The 25,376-nt window shown below is 40.9% G+C and overlaps 1 protein-coding gene across 3 annotated transcripts; it reads left to right on the forward strand.

Annotated features, from left to right (window-relative positions):
• The first annotated feature begins 34 nt into the window (after window positions 1-34).
• On the forward strand, window positions 35-24,062 carry LOC124124413 (mediator of RNA polymerase II transcription subunit 6-like). Of its 3 annotated transcripts, none has more exons than XM_046487598.2 (8): window positions 35-148; window positions 3,931-4,090; window positions 5,542-5,633; window positions 7,698-7,780; window positions 13,217-13,256; window positions 21,553-21,621; window positions 22,292-22,432; window positions 23,061-24,062. In XM_046487598.2, the coding sequence occupies exons 1-8, from the start codon at window positions 133-135 to the stop codon at window positions 23,192-23,194; spliced, it is 735 nt and encodes a 244-aa protein (XP_046343554.1). In that variant the 5' UTR covers window positions 35-132; the 3' UTR covers window positions 23,195-24,062. The 3 variants fall into 3 exon arrangements, with proteins under 3 accessions (XP_046343554.1, XP_046343531.1, XP_046343546.1); XM_046487575.2 differs by having other exon boundaries at window positions 142-276; XM_046487590.2 differs by lacking the exon at window positions 35-148 and having other exon boundaries at window positions 3,912-4,090.
• The last annotated feature ends 1,314 nt before the right edge of the window (window positions 24,063-25,376 follow it).

Below are 25,376 nucleotides of genomic sequence, written 5' to 3' on the forward strand. Positions count from 1 at the left end.
TCCGTTTTCAGCTGCGTCCAGCTTTTGTATCATATGTGTCCCTACTAAATTTAGAAGTGGGAATTCCCTTCGCGACATCATCCGCCATTTTCTTTCGGCGTTGCAAGCTCCGCGCGTGATTCCCTTTGGAAAATGGACAAAACAAATGGTAGGCGTACTTTTTTTCAGAAAAAGGGACACCATCACGTGACATATTAGAACGAGGAATGTTCCCCAGTGCAATAACGCCCGTGTTCTTTTCTAGGCTAATGACCCACAACAGATACACATGTCCGGGTACGTTTAAATTTAGGAAAACAACGCACCTAATATCCATGCGTTGTTTGTTTGCTTGCTACCATGTAAGCATGCGGGTGGAATCCTTATGTTGACGCATGTTCGCGGTATTTCTGGTCTGCCTAAATATAAAAACACGTTTGGGGGATTCCGTGACCTGTCCGGGTCTGTGACACAGAATCAACAACAATAGTAACCATAAGCAGAGACCATATAATGGTCACTGCCATAAGTGAATGTTTTCAATTTGCTGTAACACTTTAGTTTCTTCATGTTGACTGTTTATAAGTCCCTATCGTTGTGAAATGACCTTCTCCCAACACACCTTAGACCTGCATGTAGCCTATATCCCAATGTACATGTAGGCCTACATTATGTAGCTAATATGGTTTTGATGTAATTTCAATACTGACACGTTTGTGCACAATGAAATGTTTCAGAAAAAATAAACAATTACATTAATATAGTTCTAAATGTATCAAGTGTTTATAAGCAGTTTAAAAATAACTTAATAACTCGGGGGCAGTGGGGTAAGCCTATGGTTAAAGCTTTGGCTGGTCATGCCGAAGACCCGGGTTTGATTCCCCACATGGATACAATGTTTGAAGTCCATTTCCTGGATTCCCCCACCGTGATAATGCTGGAATATTGCTAAAAGTGGTGTAAAACCATACTAACTCACTCACTCACTTGATGGGGGCATGGGTGGCCCAGTCGTCTAAGGCGCCGCGATTCGCTGTGCAGAGTCGCGTCCCTTTGGCATGCCAGAAACCTATGATTGTGGGTTCGAATCCCGGTTCGCCCAAATTATGTTTCTAGGTTTGTCAGCACAATACCCGTGCTCGTGGGTTTCACCGAAGTGGTAAACGTCTGAGATCTGCATCACTTCGGGCTTTCTTCCCACATTAAGCTGACATGCCGCGATATGACTGGAATACTGTTAAAAGCGGCGTTAAACCCAACTCACTCACTCACTTGATAAGTAACACATTTTAGTTAGGACAGTTGAAATAATATCTATTGTGCCATTCTGATTTGGTCCCCTGGAGGAGGAAATACCCATGTTAATTAGCATTATTTATAGACAATGACTAAAGCCAGAATGCACCCTTTGTACTGAAGGGGATATGGTAGGCTTCATAGCTTTCACTTCCCATATTGCATGAAGATCAGAGAAACTTGGTGTATGGTCTCTTGTGAAAATGAACTTTACTCAATTAAAGATTGATGCCAGAGGACACACCATATATTATGTATATTCTAGAACCTCAGTATGTACATTTTAGGCAAATGACAGTATCAATGACAACTGGTTAATGTACTGTAGGAAGTGAAATGTTACATTGATCATGTTGATGTCCTCAAACATCTGTCATCATCTACCTTACTGACGGCCATAACCAGTGTCCATGGTATATGTAAAGAAGTGTAGTACCCTGAAATAAACATATTCTTTAACAACCCCTTGGACTTTATCTGTTTGCCTTCGTATTCTGTAAACCTGATGACTTACTTGAAGGTCCTTTGGCAAATATCATCCCTTTAACTTGTTTGGTTTGATGACTATTTACCTGATGATAACACCAAACAGTGATATTACTCAAATATATGTAACCCAGACTGCAATGCCACTGGTGCGGCCTACCTTTAGAATACAGTACCACAAACTTTTCAAACACGTGATCATACCCTATGACGTAATTTGTAGTATTTTGTTGCCAGTCAGGGGTCATCGAGTGTGCATAAGTTCCTCCCAGTGATCTATCATCTCTACACGAAATGTCATTGAATACGCCAAGCGCTGTGGAGAGTTTTGAATATTTGTTTACTGAATATAGCCTGCGGCGGCGCATTTTATAGCAAGCGCTATTTTACGAAAGCACTTTTATTTTTTATATATTTTTTATTTCGTTTTTCTCGTAATTCAAGTGGCTAAAAGGGTTATAAATGGGAACTAATATACATATATTATTTTTTCGGTGCATTAATTTTCATTATTATGCACAAGATTGTAGTTTGTTATTGATATTTAACTGGTGCTGAACACATCCAAATGTCGCCAGTGTTAGGGTAGGTTACCCCAAACTCTATCCTTAGCACTTGGATCCCTTTTACGATCAATCACCCTTTTACGATCATTAGGGTTAGGTACTCGTTTAGTGGCTATTATAGATTATATAGCGGCTCCTTATATTCTTCCCACAAAAATTTCGAGTAAAAAGAATGAAATGGTTTTGTGTCGAATATTTTGGCTACTGGAAACTGTCCTGGAACATTCACACAAGCCACTTTCCCCGGCTACATTTTTCATAATTGATTCAACAGCGAACTCACCGTTGTGTCGTCACTAGTCATGCTTATTCCTCCATCGTTCCTTACTATTATCCACATCATCCTTACAGTGTTCCCTACCACACTTTTCTGTCACAAAAATCACCCGACGAATTATTAAATACCATATCATTCATGCGCACTCGTGTCTGACGCCTGGAGCCGTTTTCAGTTCGCGGCATATCGGCTCATTCCTCACCCCCCGGTATCTTGTAGATTACGGAATGGGACGAGTGTGCCAAATGGCATCGGGATCATTCGTAAGTGTCCGTAGACTAAAGTCACGAGACACCATGCCTACCCGTAACCTTCGTAAGTGTCCGTCACCTATTCGACCCTTTTTGTTCAGTTCTGTAACGTCATAGGCATGGTGTGGACGTAGCTCAGTCCGTTAGCTGTCAGGCTAACAATCCGAAGGTCACGGGTTCGCGTCCGACGGATTCTCACTGAAACTGGTTGCTTGTCTTGTGACATGTGACCCACGGCAGAGATCGTCCTCACGAGAAGTTGTGGTACTGTATTCTAAAGGTGCTCACCAAAAGTGTAGACGTTTAACAAGGATGCCAAGTTCTAGGGCTGGCTAAAAAGATGGGAAGAAATATTAATGATTATCGATATGAAATTGTTCTCATCAATAATAACTTATATAAACCATTGTGATGAAATAAAGTTTAGTTTTACCAAAACAGACCTGTTATTGTCAATAATGTCAATTGTCGAAGATAAAAAGGAACTGTTTTTTGTTATACATCTATCTCAAATGTCCATAAAGTAATCCATGCACATATGTGTCACTGCTCACCTGTGGCATGACATATGTTGATTTCTTTCGGGACTTTCTTGCATATTAACTTAAAGTTACTTCTCAGATATTTATCAATAATTGTCCAATATTTAGTTAGTGATCTCTAATCTATGGATAGCCAGCCCTACCTATTTCTGTCCCCAACTCATCATTGATAATTCCAATACTAGTACAGGAGTACCAGTGGTCCAGGCATTGTCTCTTCCTGCTGATGACACAGGTTCCATTCCCCGAGACTGTGTTCAAAATAAAAAATTGCCATCAGGACCCACAGATTTTAGAAGCTGCAGGGCCTAACTAAACTCTTCAGGGCCTCATTTATGAAAAACTGCCGCTGATTGTGACAAATAAATAAACACATACATTTACCAGGTAATGGTTCTGTTTCAACCAGGTAATGGTTGATTAAAATAATGAAGTAATATTAGTCTAACTTAACAAGGAGAAACAGTGAGTGCATTGGCTGACTGTTTCTCTCTGATATCTTCATGAAATTCCAATGCTTCTTGTAATTTCAGAGAACCACCTCCATGTGTCATGGTACGACAGTGCCTGGATACCACTCCTCAACCAGTCTAATGTCCTTGACTACTTCTCTGAACGGAGCAATCCATTCTACGACCGCACATGCAACAACGAGATCATCAAGATGCAGCGACTTGGTGTCGAACATCTCAGGTAGAGTTTCAACCTTGACGCTTGATAATCACTCTCAATATCTGGATACTTGTTTTAATAAATTAAAGCTGATAGCCAGACATGTAGTAGCCTGATATGCAATACGCTCAGACAACATGGTGTTCTTTCCTTCTTGGACATGGTGTTCTCTCCTACTCAGACATGGTGTTCTCTCCTACTCAGACATGGTGTTTTGTCCTACTAAGACATGGTGTTCTCTCCTACTCAGACATGGTGTTTTGTCCTACTAAGACATGCTGTTCTCTTCTACTCAGACATGGTGCTCTGTCCTACTTGGACATAGTGTTTTGTCCTACTCAGACATGGTGTTCTGTCCTACTTGGACATTGTGTTTTGTCCTACTCAGACATGGTGTTTTCTGTCCTACTCTGACATGGTGTTCTCTCTTACTCAGTCATGGTGTTCTCTCCTACTCAGACATGGTGTTCTCTCCTACTCAGACATGGTGTTCTCTCCTACTCAGACATGGTGTTCTGCCCTACTTGGACATGGTGTTCTGCCCTACTCAGACATGGTGTTCTCTCCTACTTGGACATTGTGTTTTGTCCTACTACGACATGGTGTTCTGTCCAACTTGGACATGGTGTTCTGTCCTACTCAGACATGGTGTTCTGTCTTACTCAGACATGGTGTTTTGTTGTACTCAGTCATGGTGTTCTCTCCTACTCAGACATGGTGTTCTCTCCTACTCAGTCATGGTGTTCTGCCCTACTCAGACATGGTGTTCTGCCCTACTCAGACATGGTGTTCTCTCCTACTCAGACATGGTGTTCTCTCCTACATGGACATTGTGTTTTGTCTTACTACGACATGGTGTTCTGTCCTACTTGGACATGGTGTTCTGTCCTACTCAGACATGGTGTTCTGTCTTACTCAGACATGGTGTTTTGTTGTACTCAGTCATGGTGTTCTCTCCTACTCAGACATGGTGTTCTCTCCTACTCAGTCATGGTGTTCTGCCCTACTCAGACATGGTGTTCTGCCCTACTCAGACATGGTGTTCTCTCCTACTCAGACATGGTGTTCTCTCCTACATGGACATTGTGTTTTGTCCTACTACGACATGGTGTTCTGTCCTACTTGGACATGGCGTTCTGTCCTACTCAGACATGGTGTTCTGTCTTACTCAGACATGGTGTTTTGTTGTACTCAGTCATGGTGTTCTCTCCTACTCAGACATGGTGTTCTCTCTTACTTGGACATGGTGTTCTGCCCCCCGACAACCTGGTGCTCTATCCTACTCAGTTCATAAAAAAAAAATATTCTGCATACAAATTTAATTGGCAGAAAAGTTAGAATCCCAAATTTGATTTCCTTTATGCGGATTCTTTCAGTGATTGATAGAGAAAGAGGCCATAATAACAGAAGGTAACATTCTTGTAACTGACTGTGTTGCGGTCATTGATAACAGTATTAATGTTCTGTTGCAGTAATATGACTGGACTGGAGTACATCCTACTGCATGTACAGGAACCTATCCTGTATGTCATTAGGAAGCAGTTCCGGCAGTCACCCACTCAAGGTCAGTACTACTCTTAAATGCTTTGGATCCCTTTCTAACCCCTTCACCTCTTTCCTAGCCTTGATGATTTTCTTAACACCCCCACCAAAATTTCACTGCCAAAACATCAGATCTGCCCTCAACCTCTCTGTCCACCTTCCTGAACCTCTCTGCCCACCTTCCTTGACTCCCTTAACCTCTCTTTCAACCTTCCTTAACCTCACTGTCCACCTTCCTTAACCTCACCGTACACCTTCCTTGACTCCCTTAACCTCTCTGTCCACCTTCCTTAACCTCAACGTCCACCTTCCTTGACTCCATTAACCTCTCTGTCCACCTTCCTTAACTCCCTTAACCTCTCTGTCCACCTTCCTTAACTCCCTTAACCTCTCTGCCCACATTCCTTTACCTCACTGTCCACCTTCCTTGACTCCCTTAACCTCACTGCCAACCTCATTAACCTCTCTGTCCACCTTCCTTAACTCCCTTAACCTCTCTGCCCACATTCCTTAACCTCACTGTCCACCTTCCTTGACTCCCTTAGCCTCACTGTCAACCTCATTAACCTCACTGTCCACCTTCCTTGACCCCCTTAATCTCTCTGTCAACCTTCCTTAACTCCTTTACCTCTCTTTCCACCTTCCCTAACCCCACTGTCCACCTTCCTTGACTCCCTTAACCTCTCTGTCCACCTTCCTTAACTCCCTTAACCTCTCTGCCCACCTTCCTTAACCTCACTGTCTACCTTCCTTAACTCCCTTTACCTCTCTTTCCACCTCCCTTAACCTCTCTGTCAACCTTCCTTGACTCCCTTAATCTCTCTATCCACCTTCCTTGACTCCCTTAACCTCTCTGTCCACATTCCTTGACTCCCTTAACCTCTCTGCCCTTCTTCCTTAACCTAATTGTCCACCTTCCTTGACTCCCTTAACCTTACTGTCCACCGTCCTTGACTCCCTTAACCTCTCTGCCCACCTTCCTTAACCTCACTGTCCACCTTCCTTAACCTCACTGTTCACCTTCCTTGACTCCCTTAACTTCTCTGTCCACCTTCCTTAACCTCTCTGTCCACCTTCCTTGACTCCCTTAACCTCTCTTTCCACCTTTCTATACCCACTCAACCTCTGTCCACCTTTCTATACCCACTCAACCCCTGTCCACCTGTCTATACCCACTCAACCTCTGTCCACCTTTCTATACCCACTCAACCCCTGTCCACCTTTCTATACCCTCTCAACCTCTGTCCACCTTTCTATACCCACTCAACCTCTCTGTCCACCTTTCTATACCCACTCAACCTCTGTCCACCTTTCTATACCCACTCAACCCCTGTCCACCTTTCTATACCCTCTCAACCTCTGTCCACCTTTCTATACCCTCTCAACCTCTCTGTCCACCGATCTATACCCACTCAACCCCTGTCCACCTTTCTATACCCACTCAACCCCTGTCCACCTGTCTATACCCACTCAACCTCTGTCCACCTTTCTATACCCACTCAACCTCTGTCCACCTTTCTATACCCACTCAACCTCTGTCCACCTTTCTATACCCACTCAACCTCTGTCCACCTTTCTATACCCACTCAACCCCTGTCCACCTTTCTATACCCACTCAACCTCTGTCCACCTTTCTATACCCACTCAACCTCTGTCCACCTTTCTATACCCACTCAACCTCTGTCCACCTTTCTATACCCACTCAACCTCTGTCCACCTTTCTATACCCACTCAACCTCTGTCCACCTTTCTATACCCTCTCAACCTCTGTCCACCTTTCTATACCCACTCAACCTCTGTCCACCTTTATATACCCACTCAACCTCTCTGTCCACCTTTCTATACCCACTCAACCTCTGTCCACCTTTCTATACCCACTCAACCTCTGTCCACCTTTCTATACCCACTCAACCTCTCTGTCCACCTTTCTATACCCTCTCAACCTCGGTCCACCTTCCTCCACCTCCATTTAAACCTCTCAACTTAATGCAGTTATTTACAAACACAGCTAACCCTTGTATTTCCTACTACTTGCCAGCATTTGTATTCTGTGCCACGCTACTTGATGTCCCATGTGTTGTTCTAGTGAGCCCACTGGCCATGTACTACATCATTGGAGGGATTGTGTACCAGGCACCGGACCTCGGCTCTGTCGTAAACTCCAGATTGGTATGTAGAGAGCTTACATAGTGTTTCTCCTCTCCACTTACCTGTGTTGCAGTAACCACCCCCATTACACTAAGTTCACTCTTCAATGTAATGGAGAATTTTGTGCACTGTTCTGTGATTGTTACCCACAATGCCTAGGGAGGTGACATGGCCTAGTGTTTGCTAGTCACCAAATGTTTTATTTCTTTTGTAAATTTAGAAAAGAAATAAGTATTTTTAATGGGGGGCGATGTTTGTTCAGGTACCCTGTAACTGTTTTGACAACATATCACTAATGATCTAGGTACCGGGTACATCTGTATTATAGGATAGCGGAGTGGTTTGCACGTCTTGCCAAAAACCTGGGTTCAATTACCCACATGGGTACAATGTGTGAAGCCCATTTCTGGTGTCCCCTGCCATGATATGGCAGGAATGCTAAAAGCGGTGTTATGCCATATTCAATCACTGTATTATCATGCATATTAAATACACCACTGCTCTGCTAGATCCGAAATAAACATGACAGTGTTTACTTATGTGAGTATCAATACACACATAAGTAAATTTACTCACCATATGCAAATGGGTCATGTGAACACATTTGCTCATGTAGCAACATTACATCAGGTGTATATCTACATGAGCAACACCAATGTTGCAAAAGTATCTTTGCACATGAGTATATTTACATGCCATGTATTTTGTGCGTGTGATCAGCCAAACACTTTAGTAACAGGTTTGCTTATTTGCTTATGGTCTGTGAATCATGATTATGCCTCAGTGCCAGAAGACAGGTGGCTGTTACCTTCAGTAGAACATGATCAGCATGATATACATTGTTATTGAGCGGCGAATTCGCAGCAAATAATATTCAGCATGTTGCTCCCCCAAACCCCCATTTCATTTTGATTAATTTTATCTCTATTTTTTTGTATTTGCCCGCAGTTAACATGTTCAGCTTCAGTTATTTCACTGACAGACATGTTTCCATCCATAAAAGACACATAAATCAGTTACAACTTTTTTCTTGAAGAACATCTGAATCGTGTAATGTCAGAATATTTAAGCCATATTTTCCACATGTGTTTATGTAGGAACAAAGTTATGAGCCAAGTCATTGTGCAAAGACACTACAATCTGAAACTAATCATCTTTCCACTGTACATCTTTCCTATCCTCTAAATCCTCATCTAACTCGGCACATCTGCGGCGGTAGGGTAGACTAGTGGTTAAAGTGTTGGCTCGTCATGCAGAAGACCCGGGTTCAATTTCCCACTTGAGTACAACATATGAAGGCCATTTTCCTGTGTCCCCAGCCCTGATATTGCGGGAATATTGCTTAAACCATTCTCACTTACTATTCACATCTAGCACAGATTATGAAATACAACATATACTGTTTTCACACTAGTGGCAATTCCAACTGACACATCAAGTCACTTCTGGAGAATCTCCACCTTCCCTTCACCCGGTTGAATGGTCATCCTAGCTCAGCTTAGCCGGTAGTTGAATTGTTTTGGGACAGATCGGATCTGGGTGTAATCTAATAGGAGGCATCTGCCACTCATGTAACAGGCATCTTGAATTCCTTGTCTGAGCACCACATACTCTTGACCATTCCACATATACAGTGGTCCCTTGACTTAACGCTACTCCGGATGCACCGCGGGGTAAACCATGGCTCCCAAAAATGCATGAAGAATTTTCCCCTAAAAGCGCGTTAAAGCGCGTTAAAGCAAATAAAGTTATAAATAAACTGATGAGATTTAATTCCAAGTCGATGTACACATGTGTGTATTTGTAAAACAATTACGTTCATTGTACCCGGCTGCATGTGATCGAAACCATTCTGCCTTTTGTTCGGTTGTGAAAAAACATATCGTACACAGATCTGGCATTAAACTCACATAAAATCAAATCACAGCAACAACATACATAAGCCGCATTGTTTGATTTAATACTCATCTCAGCTTGTTGTTATTAGTAAGATAACATGTGAGATGTCTTCGGACTTCAAACCGGCCTCGCGTAATGCAATAACAACACTCGTAACAATGGCTTCCGGTATTTAATCCGGACTTGAGAAACCGTGAGAGACCTATAAAAAACATTGGAACTTCATTGTTTAAATAGCATAATTACGAAGGGTATAAAATAAATCTTAGTTCATTAGTCTTTACCATTTCAATCATGGCAACCACTGCGAGTAAATCTAAGCGACAGGCGTACACTGTTAAAGACAAGTTGGAGATTGTGAGGCAGGTGAGAGAGGGTGAATCGCAAGCTAGCGTCAGCCGTTCAACTGGGATTCCAGCAGAGACCATACGTGGATTGCTAAAAGAAGAAAAAAACTTCAAGATCTTGCATTTGAGACCCAGGAGATCGGGGGATTGCAGAAGAAGCGAAATAAAGGGGCAGCGGACTCTACACTGGATGCAGCGCTGTTTGCGTGGTTCACGCAAAGCAGACATGGTGGCATACCACTATCTGGCGAGATAGCAAAAATGCAGGCTCAGAAACTGTCCCTAGATATTCATGGCCCCAATGACACATTCAAGGCCAGTGCCAGTTTTTCCACAAGTTTGTCCCAGCTGTCCGTGACCATCTCCGATCACGGAACTTGGAGGAGAAAGCCATCTTCCTATTGGATAACTGCCCCGCCCATCCCCCAGCAAGTACATTGCAGTTGCATGATGGACTCATAAAGGCATTCCTATTGCCGAAAAACACGACCTCCCTCATTCAACCGCTCGACCAAGGGATAATCAAAGCATACAAGGCACATTATCGGAGATTCTTAGTGAGTGTGTTGGTGGAAAGAGGATTGGACCCCGTTGCGTTCCTGAAGACAGTCACAGTGAAGGATGCTGTTCTTCACACATCCAAAGCCTGGATGAAGGTGACGCCAGCCACCATCAACAACTGCTAGATGAAGGGACTTGGGCCAGCATTCGGGGTTGACGAAGATTTTGTGGGGTTTCAGGAAGAAGATGTCATCGATGCTGTACCAAAGTTCCGCGACTATGCTAAGGAGAACAGCATCGATGTATCCCAAGAGATGGCCATGATGTGGAACGCGTGCGACGACGACCTGCCGATTGCCGAACTTCTCAACGACCAAGAGTTGGTTGCCGCAGCAATGCCCGTCGAAATCATCGACGATGAAGAGGAAGAGGAAAACAGTGACAGTGAAAACAGTGTTCAGCCAATGGCACCCTCCATTCGAGATGCTATTAATCGGGCCGAGCTTTTATTGCGGCACTTAGAAAAAAGTGACAGATACGAACAACTACACGTGATGCAAGTCCGCTGCATACTGTCACAACTGAGAACCGAGGAACGTGACCGTCAGAAACAATCGAAAATTAATGACTTTTTTAGTAAATAGAAATGTGTTCATGCATAACGTCATGTACACGCACCAGTTGCATGGTATGAGTGCAATTTTCCCTTTGCATAATTATCATTATTAACAGAACTAAATATATCTCTTATCCACTCAAATCTACGTTTGTGTTTGTGTTTGATTTTTATAAATCGCTCAAATAACCGTGTAGTTACGCACGTCATATCAATGTACATTGTACATAAAGTGCATACAGGGAGCCGGCTGTGTCCATATGTGTTTTCATAACTTTGACACGTTATTATTTATTAACCAATCACAGCCTCGGTTGCACATTAGTTTCGTTACAAGGCTTCTCTGGCTTTGTAATGTACTGTCATCGATTGATAATGTGAGTAGGTCGGCGATCGGACCAATTTTCTTCCGAAAAACTTAAAATATAACAACACTTATTTAGATTCTACATGTATAACATCCAGTCATCAAATAATACAGACTACTTTGATTAACTTACACAAAGTATTTCTATTTTTTTAAGCATGCAGTTTGAATCATCGTCCACGATCAGTGTTACATACATCTACATGTCCAATGCCACCATGAAATAATTGCGCCACTGTTCCATTCACTACCATCATTACGTAATGTAAACCTCAGCAAGGAATATCTGTACAACGCTCTGTCCTAGAATGCGGGGTCGGTTTCTTGGACCCCGATGGCAGCGGTATATCGAGGGACCACTGTATATCAGTAAAGGGATAAACAGCTGGCAGGATTATGGAGTACCATGGCCTTGCCTGTTCAGACAGTCAGCATGGGCATGTGCCGAGTCCCATTGATTGCACCGCCACGTGCCCTTGCAGACAGTCAGCATGGGCATGTGCCGAGTCCCATTGATGGCACCGACACGTGCCCTTGCAGACAGTCAGCATGGGCATGTGCCGAGTCCCATTGATGGCACCGACACGTGCCCTTGCAGACAGTCAGCATGGGCATGTGCCGAGTCCCATTGATGGCACCGACACGTGCCCTTGCAGACAGTCAGCATGGGCATGTGCCGAGTCCCATCAATGGCACCGCCACAGTTTGGGAATCCCCAGATCTCTTTGTAACCATCAATGACAGCCTTTCGGTTGTTATCTTTAGTGGGACTTGTGAAGTCAACAACAGCACTGCAGACATCTTGCACAAATTCCCATACTGTAAAAGACCGGTATCACTTCAGGCATTCCTCCCACATCATGCTGGCACGCCGTGGTAGATAACTGGAATACTGTTCAAAGTGGCTTTTAACCAAACTCACTCACTCACTCCCATACTGTAGACTTATTTTCCTACGCCAGAATCCTTCCATCCTTCCTGAACTCAGCAGATGAAGCCGCCAATAGATGCCAAGCTTATGATCTACATCCAGATGTTCTTGAACTCTTTAGTTTTTTTGAAGCCCCTGGCAAAGAAAGGAAAATGTTTTTCTGGTCTTTCAAAAGTTTTCCCTGATTTAATGATCAGTAAAGCTTCCTTTAACAAAATCATTCCACAATGCACATGATCTCCTGGTCTCTGTCCGTAATCATTTTGTTTCCTGGAGCACAACTCGAAAACCGTTCAAAATTTTAAACAGAAATAGGCAGATGTATCAAACAGAGCCTGAAACGGTGCCTTTTGCTGTTTGCGGATTTGGGGCATTTCTATTTTTCTCGATTTCCATGTAAACGATTTGGACTTAGTCTCAAAATGGGTGGTGAATGTTGTTTCCAGAATAATTTCACTGTCTTAGCTAAGATTTGTTTCATCAGTCAGATGAATTAATGTTGCTGTAGGTTGAAGACAGCTTCAAGAATAGCTGTTATTGCAGTAGTAATTTTGGTCATAAGTCTAAGATTTATCTCGGCTAAGACATACATGTGAATAGGCTGCCTGGTTGTTGAAGTCTTAGCTTGTCCGAGGCTAGATGTCACTTTTGTGGCTACAATGTGTGAAGCCTATAGTTTGAGTCCCTTCTTCTATGACATAGTAGATATATCCATATTCACTGACTGTCTCTGTACAACTGATGTCATAAGAATGTCCTTCTGAATGTTTATGTACTTTCTTATTTCTCGTTTTAGCTAAATACTGTACACAATCTCCAGTCTGCATTTGAAGAAGGTAGGTATTTACAGTTTCAAATAAAATTCACAGCGTGTCCAACATGACCAATGGCTTTTCTTTCATCCCCCATATGATGCAGGGGGATCATCATCTGTTCTGTCTATCCATCCGTCCATTGGTCCATATTTTGTTTTCCGGAGCAGAACTTACATAACCTTTTCATAACCGTGAAAAATGTTTTATCCAAACTTGGTACCTGTATTAACCAGGGGCTGACATGGTGTGTTTTGCTATTGTTGGGGCCGGGGGGATTTGTCATCTTCTGCTGCTGCCTCTTGTTGTTTCAACTATGTTCCATTCAACTCTCTACATATTAGTACTCTTAGTGGAGAAAGTAGAACATTATAACAACCTGAATTTTGTATGAGGAGCCGGTCTAGCCCCATAATCCTAAGAGGACTCAGATTTGTTCATTGCAGAAAATCAAAATATAAATATATATTCCTAATTTTTACACCAATTTTCAAAAGACGAATTTTCTTCTAATAATTACAATCTGTGATTCTGATTGGCCGACTTTCAAAATTGAATGTTATTTTTCGATAACTTTAGAAAGCCTTGCAACCCTGAAGTACTTTGTCAAAGGAATTCCCCATGACCTCACTCGTCAGTGCAGCGACTTGAAACATTTGAAAGAATGTTTTACCCATGAAGATGCGGGTTAGAATAGGTCTTCAGCAACCCATGCTTGCTGTAAAAAGCGACTAACTAGGTGGTCAGTCTTCGCAACATGGTTTATACATGTCCCAAATGTGTGATGTCAGTCACTGGATTTTCTGGTCCAGACTCAATTATTTATAGACCGCCGTCATATAGCTGGAATATTTGCTGAGTTCGGTGTTAAACAATGCCTAAACATGGTATCGGGGACTCTCTCGTATGAGACAGCCCCCAAAGTACAAGGTTACAACTATCAATAAATCAATGAAACATTTCAAAGAAAACAATTCTTGCAATAAGAGCACCATGTAGTATATGATTTCTTTGTAGTCATATCTTCCAAACAGCCTTCTGTTTCACCGCTTGTTTGCCTTTCATTTGCTTTACCTTTATCACCAGCTTACATTACTATCTTTCTTTAATTGCTAAGATCTTTCTAAAACTATTTTGAATCGTTACTGAAATACAATTGATTATTAATACGACCTAGAAAATATTAAGGTCCCTGACATCTTTGTGAAAGGTATCTCTATATTCAAGCTAAAACGTTCGTGTGACAGGACATAGACAGTAAACAGCATGTATCCTTGCAATGCCAATTGTACCCGACTAAGATATTTTGACGATTAACGATGATTAAGTTCGTAAGTAGATGGGGGCACGAGCGGCCCAGTCTTCTAAGGCACCGTGATTCTCTATGTAGAATTACATCCCTTAGACACGCCAGAAACTATGATTGTGGGTTCGAATCCCGGTTCGCCCCGATTATGTTTCTAGGTTTGTCAGCACCATACCCGTGCTCGTGGGTTTCACCGAAGTGGTAAACGTCTGAGATCTGCATCACTTCGGGCTTTCCTCCCACATTAAGCTGACACGCCGCGATATAACTGGTATAATGTTAAAAGCTGCGTTAAACCCAACTCACTCACTCAATTGTAACTACATTGTATAAGGATTGTATTTCTTTTCTGTGCATTTATCAAAGGAAAACAGTCACAAACTTAGTATAAGATCTCTCCACTAAACTATATACAATTTGTAAATGTGAAAAGCACAGAAAAGGAACAACAATCCTTAAAGAAAGCACAAGGTCTGAATTTGAAATATCAATATGATTTGTAGCAACAGTGAGGTCATATTTGTTCATGCCAGTAAAACAAAGTTAAGCTTTATTGCTTAAAGTTAGTTCAAACTAACAGTTAGCAATGACTAGTTTGTGACAATTTAATATCTTGTAGTCAGAAATATCTGTACATAACACACATTGAGATCATACTGTCCTCTCATCAACAGACCACCGTCTACATCTTATTATCACTGATTGTGTAATCTTTGACTTGGATACATCACTTTGTAACAAGGGTCCATTTCTTTTATCAATGTATACATAGCCTCCTTGACCAGCAGGGGAGGTCGGGTAGCCTAGTGGTTAAAGCACTCGCTCCTCACGCCGAACACCAGGGTTCAATTTCCGACATGGGTACAATGTGTGAAGCCCATTTCTGGTGTCCCCGCCGTGGTATTGCTGGAATATTGCTAAAAGCGGCGTAAAACCATACTCAATCACTCACTCACTCCTTGACCAGCAATAAAAATGCACCTCAGCTTTCAGCTCACTTTGAGTGTACTTGGTAGCAACAGTGTGATGGTGTTTTATATTAAGATATTAAAATTTGCTTAAGGTGTATTCTGGCCTGGGAAATTAGGAAATGCTATTAGTGTGGTCCTGGTATGTATGTGTATGTTATCTAACAGTCATGCAGGATGTGCATTGTTGTCAGGAGACCACCACTCACTGTGAAACTATGGGAAGTCAAGCTGTGTCATGGCTCAAAGTAGTAGTTGAGGACAAAACATTTTTCTGGTTGGGGTTTTCACAAGTCTAAATATTTTGGTGGTGTATTTCAACATATGTACATTGTACTTGACTTATGATTCAAATCACAGAACTATAAATATGAGTAATAATGCATGACAGTAAGGAAATAAACCCTCAAAATTTGACAGAAATAAGGAAATGCTAGCCACTGTGTCACACTTCAGTAGTTAGACACCCCTGTACAACAGTATTATAGAATGTATAATGTGACACTGGTCCCTGTACAACAGTATTATAGAATGTATAATGTGACACTGGTCCCTATACAACAGTATTATAGAATGCATGATGTGACACTGGTCCCTATACAACAGTATTATAGAATGTATAATGTGACACTGGTCCCTATACAACAGTATTATAGAATGCATGATGTGACACTGGTCCCTATACAACAGTATTATAGAATGTATAATGTGACACTGGTCCCTATACAACAGTATCATAGAATGTATAATGTGACACTGGTCCCTGTACAACAGTATTATAGAATGCATGATGTGATACTGGTCCCTGTACAACAGTATTATAGAATGCAGAATGTGACACTGGTCCCTATACAACAGTATCATAGAATGTATAATGTGACACTGGTCCCTGTACAACAGTATTATAGAATGCATGATGTGACACTGGTCCCTATACAACAGTATTATAGAATGTATAATGTGACACTGGTCCCTATACAACAGTATTATAGAATGTATAATGTGACACTGGTCCCTATACAACAGTATTATAGAATGTATAATGTGACACTGGTCCCTTTACAACAGTATTATAGAATGCATGATGTGACACTGGTCCCTATACAACAGTATCATAGAATGTATAATGTGACACTGGTCCCTGTACAACAGTATCATAGAATGTATAATGTGACACTGGTCCCTATACAACAGTATTATAGAATGTATAATGTGACACTGGTCCCTATACAACAGTATTATAGAATGTATAATGTGACACTGGTCCCTTTACAACAGTATCATAGAATGTATAATGTGACACTGGTCCCTATACAACAGTATTATAGAATGTATAATGTGACACTGGTCCCTTTACAACAGTATTATAGAATGTATAATGTGGCACTGGTCCCTTTACAACAGTATTATAGAATGAATAATGTGACACTGGTCCCTATACAACAGTATTATAGAATGTATAATGTGACACTGGTCCCTATACAACAGTATTATAGAATGTATAATGTGACACTGGTCCCTATACAACAGTATTATAGAATGTATAATGTGACACTGGTCCCTTTACAACAGTATTATAGAATGTATAATGTGACACTGGTCCCTATACAACAGTATTATAGAATGTATAATGTGACACTGGTCCCTATACAACAGTATTATAGAATGTATAATGTGACACTGGTCCCTATACAACAGTATTATAGAATGTATAATGTGACACTGGTCCCTATACAACAGTATTATAGAATGTATAATGTGACACTGGTCCCTATACAACAGTATTATAGAATATATAATGTGACACTGGTCCCTATACAACAGTATTATAGAATGTATAATGTGACACTGGTCCCTATACAACAGTATTATAGAATGTATAATGTGACACTGGTCCCTATACAACAGTATTATAGAATGTATAATGTGACACTGGTCCCTATACAACAGTATTATAGAATGTATAATGTGACACTGGTCCCTTTACAACAGTATTATAGAATGTATAATGTGACACTGGTCCCTATACAACAGTATTATAGAATGTATAATGTGACACTGGTCCCTATACAACAGTATTATAGAATGTATAATGTGACACTGGCCCTTGTACAACTGACAGTTTCTAGCTGGTGCTGCAGGGTTGAGAGTAGCCCTTCTGGTTATTGTGTGTATAGCTCCTTACAGCAGACCTCTCTGTTAGACTCTATACCAGAGGGGTAGCAAGGTGTCAAGCCCTTGGATTGAGCTTGGACTGTAAACGACAAAGGGAGGTCACTCTGATTTACAAGCACCTCAATCTGCTGCCACCAACAACAATCAGAAATAAACTTGCAATATTTCTGCATGAGTTATGTTGAATAAGTTGAGCATGAGCGCTCTCACAATAACTTTTCATACATGTTTAGTCAACATAGAAACAAGCATGATTATACAAATAACCAATGTCAATTGCCTTTACAACTTCTTAACTTTTAAAACTATGTTATATGAAAGAAACTCAAGGTCCAGAGAAATGAAACTTAATAAATATGTGTTGGAACAGAATGTGATTTAGATTTCTTCATGGCATGGAATGGAAAGATTTAGTGTATGATTATAGAATTGAAAACATATTTTTGAATTATAGCATCATCTTTTCAGAAACTGGTTAGAATATCTAACTAAAAAGTAAGTGCACAAAGACTTATACATCTGTGTTTGTGATGACGACCTACGACCATCAACACAGATATATGTTACTTGCTTTGTGTGAGATACCAGATACAACAGTAACAACACAATATCCATACATCTGCAGTACATCAATCAGTGCACATCAGTACACATACTATGCAAGTACATACACAAGGTATGACATATTGGGATGTATTGTTGGGGACAATGACATATGTGGTCATGGAATCAGAAGGTTGGAATGTCAGTTGAGATATGATAGTCCTGCTGCTGTATGTCTACCGTATATCGCTGTGTATAAGGTGAGTCTTTCGTAGATCAAATGAGGGGCTTTCAAGGGGGCGTGGGGGGTCGTTTTTTATGCAGGGTTGAAGAGTTTTGATGTTTTTCCCCCCAACACAGACATAACTGTGAGCACGTAACACCGGAAATACCATGTCAACAAATCCGTAATGAAGTATGCAAACTAGTCATGTAATTACACTGTCTGGTTATAAAAACAGTTAATTATTTATCTGGACTTACCTTTGTAATCTATTTTATTAATTTTAATCCAAATTACATTCAATATTGTTTGTTTTATTTTCATTTGGTCAAAATCGCGTGTGAAGTGATCAGGAAATCACACAATTCACCGTTATATTCAGCAACCAAGGTCATATTACCGCTATTGACGCCTTGAAATGAACTTTAGTGGATCAAGAATGGATATATATATATATATGTATGAAACGATACATGTCAATGTAGACCCCCAAATCATGTGACTGACACTGACCTCGAATATTGACTCGTCACATGATCAGTATTGACCTGTCACGTGGTGAATACAGACCTGATAACAAGATGGTGTCTGGTACTAACATTTGATTGTTCGCAGCTAAGTCACACTAGTAAAACTGAATGGTTTAAAGGCATCATAGACTTTGATGTGAATTCTGGTATAACAAAACGAATGATTACTCCTCCGTCTAGTCAAACCACCTCCATGACCTCAGGGGTTGGAGACAAGGGTCCTTGTTATCACATACTGATCAAGAGTAATTATTTGTATAATATATACTCACCGCCAAAAGAAACGCAAGGACCATACATGCTGGTTAATATATGAAGAATTACTAATATTCAAGAGATCTTACATAATGCATAATGAACGAACCACATGTGACGTCATAGATGACTTGAGATGCTGTATTTGTCTCGTGCAGGATTAGCGTGTAGAGTTTGGAAATCACATGCAGTATATTGTGATAAGAATAAAGACACGCTGTGATAACACTTGACTGTTAGTTTTGTCATTAAGTGGTACACATTGGAAACATCTCCTTTTAACGTACATTGTTCTCTGTATGTTTCTATGGTTCACGTTTCTTTTGGTGGTAAGTATATTATAAACACAGATATCCACTTACAATTCATAGGCATAAGACTATGCCTGATTCACTTTTAATCCTATATAATATAACCATGGGTCATCCAATTTACCACCAGTTATCCGCTACTTATAATCCAGGATAAGTTGAGTCTGGACCTGACAATTGACCCCGTATGTCTATGTAGGAGGTCTGCCCACTGGCACGTACCATTGTGAAGAAAGGGGAAGCAGGTGGTCTACGACAAGCAGTACGATGGATATGTGTGTATCTTGGCTAAGAATACTGGTATCGACTTGTCAAGCAGATCTCTTAATGGTCGTATGAGCAACACTTGCGTCCATGGAGCGTAGCCAATTTCATCATGACCTGAGACATGCACAACTGGCGTACACCCTCCGAACTTGTAACTGTTTCTAGGCTCGGCAGCACCATACCCGTGCTCGTGGGTTTCACTGAAGTGGTTAACATCTGAGCCCTGCATCACTTTGGGCTTTCCTCCCACATTAAGCTGACACGCCGTGATATAACTGGAATAATGTTAAAAGCGGCATTAAACACAACTCACTCACTCACTGTACCTGTAACAAACCAAATATGTTTCCCCCACTTTTGTGCACTGCCTGCTTGTCTCAAACACAATTTGTGAGTTGGTTCAACTTATCTTGGTCAACCAGTAAAAGTGTTTTGCATGGTTGTAGATGCACTGGCTATGGAGGTCACTGTTTATTTATGATTACGTAAACAAATACTACCCATAAACAAGTATCTACACTTATGTAATATGCATATTCATATCAAAAGTATTGTTTTATCTATACATAAACTAAAACATACACTTGATAGACAATATACTGAGTTAATAATGGGCCTGTGCTCATACCACACCTGGGGACCATGCTGTGTCAAGTATCTACCATGTCTACATTACTAGCTGTCTGCAGAAAAAGTAATAATATGTACAGTACATGCATACATAACAGTAAGAATAAATGTAACTCAGCTCTCTATATAATATTTTTCATCATTAACACAAGAGCTGAGCATGGTGAAATAACGCTTTAAGATGTCTTCCATTCATTCATTCAGTTGTTCATGCTTAACCTTACCGCTTGTATCACGAATGAGCTTGGGTAAATTAACTTACAAGACTGGTAAGATAATTAATTTCAAGTGTTCTTACAGGAAATATGACGGTCCTGTAAAGTAATGAAATGATGTAGTGTACTGCACTGTAAGATTGGGATGCAATAGTTCCCCTGTCCTGTCCATTTCATACATTTGTGCATACTGGATGCACATTTCTGTCGGGAAAGACTTCCGCCTGTATCCCCCTCCACATGTTATATATGTATGCATTGCCGCTCAATCCTTTCAAATCATATATAGTTTTAAGTGTAAAACCCTGGTACTTTTTGTTTAATGTTATTACATGTTATAATGAATTTTTGATAATTATTTGGTTCTTTCAAGCAATGGAAATAAAACTATACATTTGTTACTGCCTCAGTATCACAAATGTAGCTGATGTTTACAGGATTACATGGCTAACAATGAAACTTACAAAGTCAATGCTTTGTTGTGAGTTGAGGAAATATTGATGGATTGTGACCATGTTTGTTGCTGGCTGTTTTTGAGACAGGTCATGTTTGAGAATGAACAGCTTTGTAACAAGGTCAAAGGTTACGTGACAATGGCTAAAAATCTGGTCTTCGACATATATCAAACATTAATGGATTTAAGCATGTTTAGTAAATTTATATTTATAAATCATCATCATTTTGGCATTGATCTGTTGGCATCAATATTTACCAAAAAATAATTTCACAACATTATCTAAGAAACAAGAAAATATTAAGGATAATGGCTGTAAGTAGATTCAAGAAACCAGGTAGAAACAGCTGAAACTTTGAAGCATAATGGCTGTAACTAGATTAATGTTTGTTCACATCATCATGTTGAGACATCATTAACCAAATGATCCTGTTGTTTTCCAGCACAGTCCTTCTCCAAGTACAATCCTTCCAAAGGTTACTGGTGGGAGTTCAAGGACAAGGAAGAGAAAGGTCAGTAGACTTAAACCAGGCTACGTCAGTCAGTACCGTCACCGCGGTACATCAGTTAGTACCATCACCACGGTACATCAGTTAGTACTATCACCACAATGTCACATGTGGACGATGTTCTTGTGTAGGTCACATGTGGATGATGTTCTAGCGTATGTCACATGCGGATGATGTTCTTTTATATGTCACATGTGGACAATGTTCTAGCTTATGTCACATGTGGACAATGTTCTAGTGTATGTCACATGTGGATGATGTTCTAGCTTATGTCACATGTGGACAATGTTCTAGTGTATGTCACATGTGGACAATGTTCTAGTGTATGTCACATGTGGATGATGTTCTAGCTTATGTCACATGTGGACAATGTTCTAGCTTATGTCACATGTGGACAATGTTCTAGTGTATGTCACATGTGGACAATGTTCTAGCTTATGTCACATGTGGACAATGTTCTAGTGTATGTCACATGTGGATGATGTTCTAGCTTATGTCACATGTGGACAATGTTCTAGCTTATGTCACATGTGGACAATGTTCTAGTGTATGTCACATGTGGACAATGTTCTAGTGTATGTCACATGTGGATGATGTTCTAGTGTATGTCACATGTGGACAATGTTCTAGTATGTCACATGTGGACAATGTTCTAGTATGTCACATGTTGCAGACAAACCTGAAGGGAAGGAGAAGAGGAAGCGTGAGGAGCCGAGCTCACTGTTTCAGCGCCAGAGAGTGGACCTGCTGCTTGGAGAGTTGGGCAAGAAGTATCCACCCCAATTTGTGGCCCCCAGTCATCCAGAAAACAAAGGTAGGTTTAGTGCCTTTTAAACATTCATCCAGTCAAGTCCATGATTAAACTTCTACTATATTCTACAATTGTTATTATGGTTACCATAAAATGTTAAAACATGGCTCTTATTGCGGTGTATCTGCCGTCCTAACTGCTAAATATTATTAGAATTATCTCATCTTGTCATCAGCCTTTCTCTACTTGGACTGACTTGATGCTGTTAGTAGACTGACACTAAATCAACAGCTCTCCTTTTACCATGGTAACAAAGTTAGATGTTACGAAACTTCAAATATACGCACAAGGTTTCAGATCATTGACTTAATGTCATCCAAAATGTCCAACAGATTTTTTTCAAAATGGTAATGATCTTGAAGAATGTCATCAAAATTTTAGAAATCATGAAAATGTCCTTTAAATGCCCTCTGTCTCTACCAAAATGACCAACAGAGCAAATTGTAGTTCCAGGCATTTTGTTTTATATGTAGGGTTTCATTTTAACTTCATTTCATTTGTCAAGTTGACTATATGGTTGTGAGGGTGAGATGAATATGCATTGGGTGAAGTGAAGGTGTTCTTGAGGTGCAAGTAAGTCTTTCAACCACAGTGGACTAGCTTTGAAACCATGTGTGGCTCTGTGTTTCAGAGGAGGCTGCCAAGCCAGAGGTGAAGCAGGAGGTGAAGCAGGAAAAGGCAGAGGACAAGAACAGCTCCTCATCCCCAGCCGCCAATGCTGCCATGAAGCCTCCCCCAGAGAAGAAGGCCAAGATGATGCGATGATAATCAGTGCGGCTTGTCCTAGTGGACAAAGTTTAGGTGAAGGCCATGGTTTATTTGGCTGAATGGACACAGTTGAGGTGGAGGTCAGTGTGGCTTGACCTAGTGGACACATTTGAGGTGGAGGTCAGTGTGACTTGACCTAGTGGGCATAGATGAGGTGAAGGTCAGTGTGACTTGACCTAGTGGACACAGATGAGGTGGAGGTCAGTGTGACTTGAGCTAGTGAACACAGTTGAGGTGAAAGTCAGTGTGGCTTGATCTAGTGGACACAGTTGAGGTGAAGGTCAGTGTGACTTGACCTAGTGGACACAGTTGAGGTGGAGGTCAGCGTGACTTGACCTAGTGGGCATAGATGAGGTGAAGGTCAGTGTGACTTGACCTTGTGGACACAGATGAGGTGAAGGTCAGAGTGAGTTGACTTAGTGGACACAGTTCAGGGGAAGGTCAGTGTGACTTGACCTAGTGGACACAGTTGAGGTGAAGGTCTGTTTGTCTTGACCTCGTGGACACAATAATTGTTACTAGTTGGCAGATAGACTGGAGAATGGCTGGAACACCTCGGTGGCAGGAGATGTACATGGATTTAAAGTAGTATATCTGCAGAATATATGTTGCGAGTGCTATAAAGATAAGGTGTTACTCCTGGGTTACTTAACACTGAAAAGCGAATTCAGTTCCAATCATTGACACAGCGTTGAATAAACAATTGAGAAAGTTTACTCTTAGGTTAACGTCTCATGTAATAAGGTAGTTTGATTATATTGATATCCATCTTGTTACTGGAGAATCTGTGTTGTATGTTTACATTCTTATCACCGTCATGTCATTGCTGTATATAGACTCAGTAATAAAACTGATGCCACATAAACTACTGTCTCATTGCCAATGACTCGGAAAAATATTGTCTGGATCAAATCAAATTTCAAACAGTTCATATGTAAGTACAGGTTGGGTGAAACATATTTAATTACCTGCCAACCAGACTTGATGTCAGGCCAAGCTGTTTGAGGGGAGGGAAAGATTACAATGGACACAAAAGCAGCAATTTATGGGACACTCTACATGCCAAAATAAGTGGCTACCTGTCCTCTGTATCTACACGGAGGAGGAGGAGGAGGAGGAGGAGGGAGTCAGTGTGTGTGACATGGGTCATCATGTGTCCGCCACCCCGCACAGTTTGCAGAGCTGGTCATACAGCTGCAATAGTTCCAACTGTGCACAGTTGTCAAACTTACAGTTGTCTCGAAGTAAAATCTTGGTCCCTACATATTCTTTCTTTATTCAATCATTATTTAACCTGGTCTGTGTCTGGAAGTCCCTTCCAGTCCCAGATATGTACTTCCAGCACACATTTACTCTGGTAAGTGGATCTCGCCTGACTCATCGGTCATCACCATTCAATTGATGATCAATAATGAAAGAAATGTTGAACATTTATTTCAGTTTCCCGTTTGTGTGTTGCATATGTTTTCCTGACAGTCGGTAAATGTATCCCTTGTTTATTTCTCAGTTGTGTCGAACCTCAGAGAACTCCAAGTAGGTCTGTTCAACTTCGACACAGTGATGTTTGACTGTACATTCATTCCTTCAGACACAGACTACTAGTTCCTCATCTCAAAAACCACTACAGTAAAAGTTTACTGAAAAATACAGCATTCACAGTGAATCCTTCTGTGAACCCACCAGGCAGACTGTTTTGAAACATATGTAGTGTTTCAATCTGTACAAAGAGGTAAGATATTCTTTTTGAGATATTTAAACTGGCTATGGAAGTTCAATGAAATGTGGTGTATCTAATCAGATCTCTATAAATATCTTTGGGACATTTCCACCATGCATGGCCATTTAAGGTCAAGGTCAAAAGCTTATGCAAACAGTATGCATACTTCTGTCAAAGTTCAAAGTCACATGTTCACAGAAAATAAGGGTTGTAAACAGTTATATTTAACAATGAACTGGGTCATTAGCACTTTAAATACTACATCTGCAGGTGGTTTCTTTCACTTAGTGCTTGTAATGTACTACCTGTACATGCTGCTAAATATAGCCACTCGCAGTCACCTGACTGTCGACCTTCAGTCGTAGTGTAACCACTGATTAAAACTCAATGATGATATTACTTGAAAAGTGCATTTGCTATTTCAGTCATTATTGTCAGTACTGTTCCTTGCTGCCGGAATGG

Source organism: Haliotis rufescens, unplaced genomic scaffold, assembly GCF_023055435.1.
Source record: "Haliotis rufescens isolate VD_foot unplaced genomic scaffold, xgHalRufe1.0.p SCAF_3, whole genome shotgun sequence".
NCBI lineage: Eukaryota > Metazoa > Mollusca > Gastropoda > Lepetellida > Haliotidae > Haliotis > Haliotis rufescens.

Excerpts from the sequence above, each read along its gene's own strand:
- LOC124124413 (XM_046487575.2), top strand. The coding sequence starts at position 207 with ATGTTCCCCAGTGCAATAACGCCCGTGTTCTTTTCTAGGCTAATGACC. Across the intron at positions 5,634-7,697 it reads CCGGCAGTCACCCACTCAAG|TGAGCCCACTGGCCATGTAC; the intron begins GTCAGTACTACT and ends GTGTTGTTCTAG. Across the intron at positions 21,622-22,291 it reads CAAGGACAAGGAAGAGAAAG|ACAAACCTGAAGGGAAGGAG; the intron begins GTCAGTAGACTT and ends CACATGTTGCAG.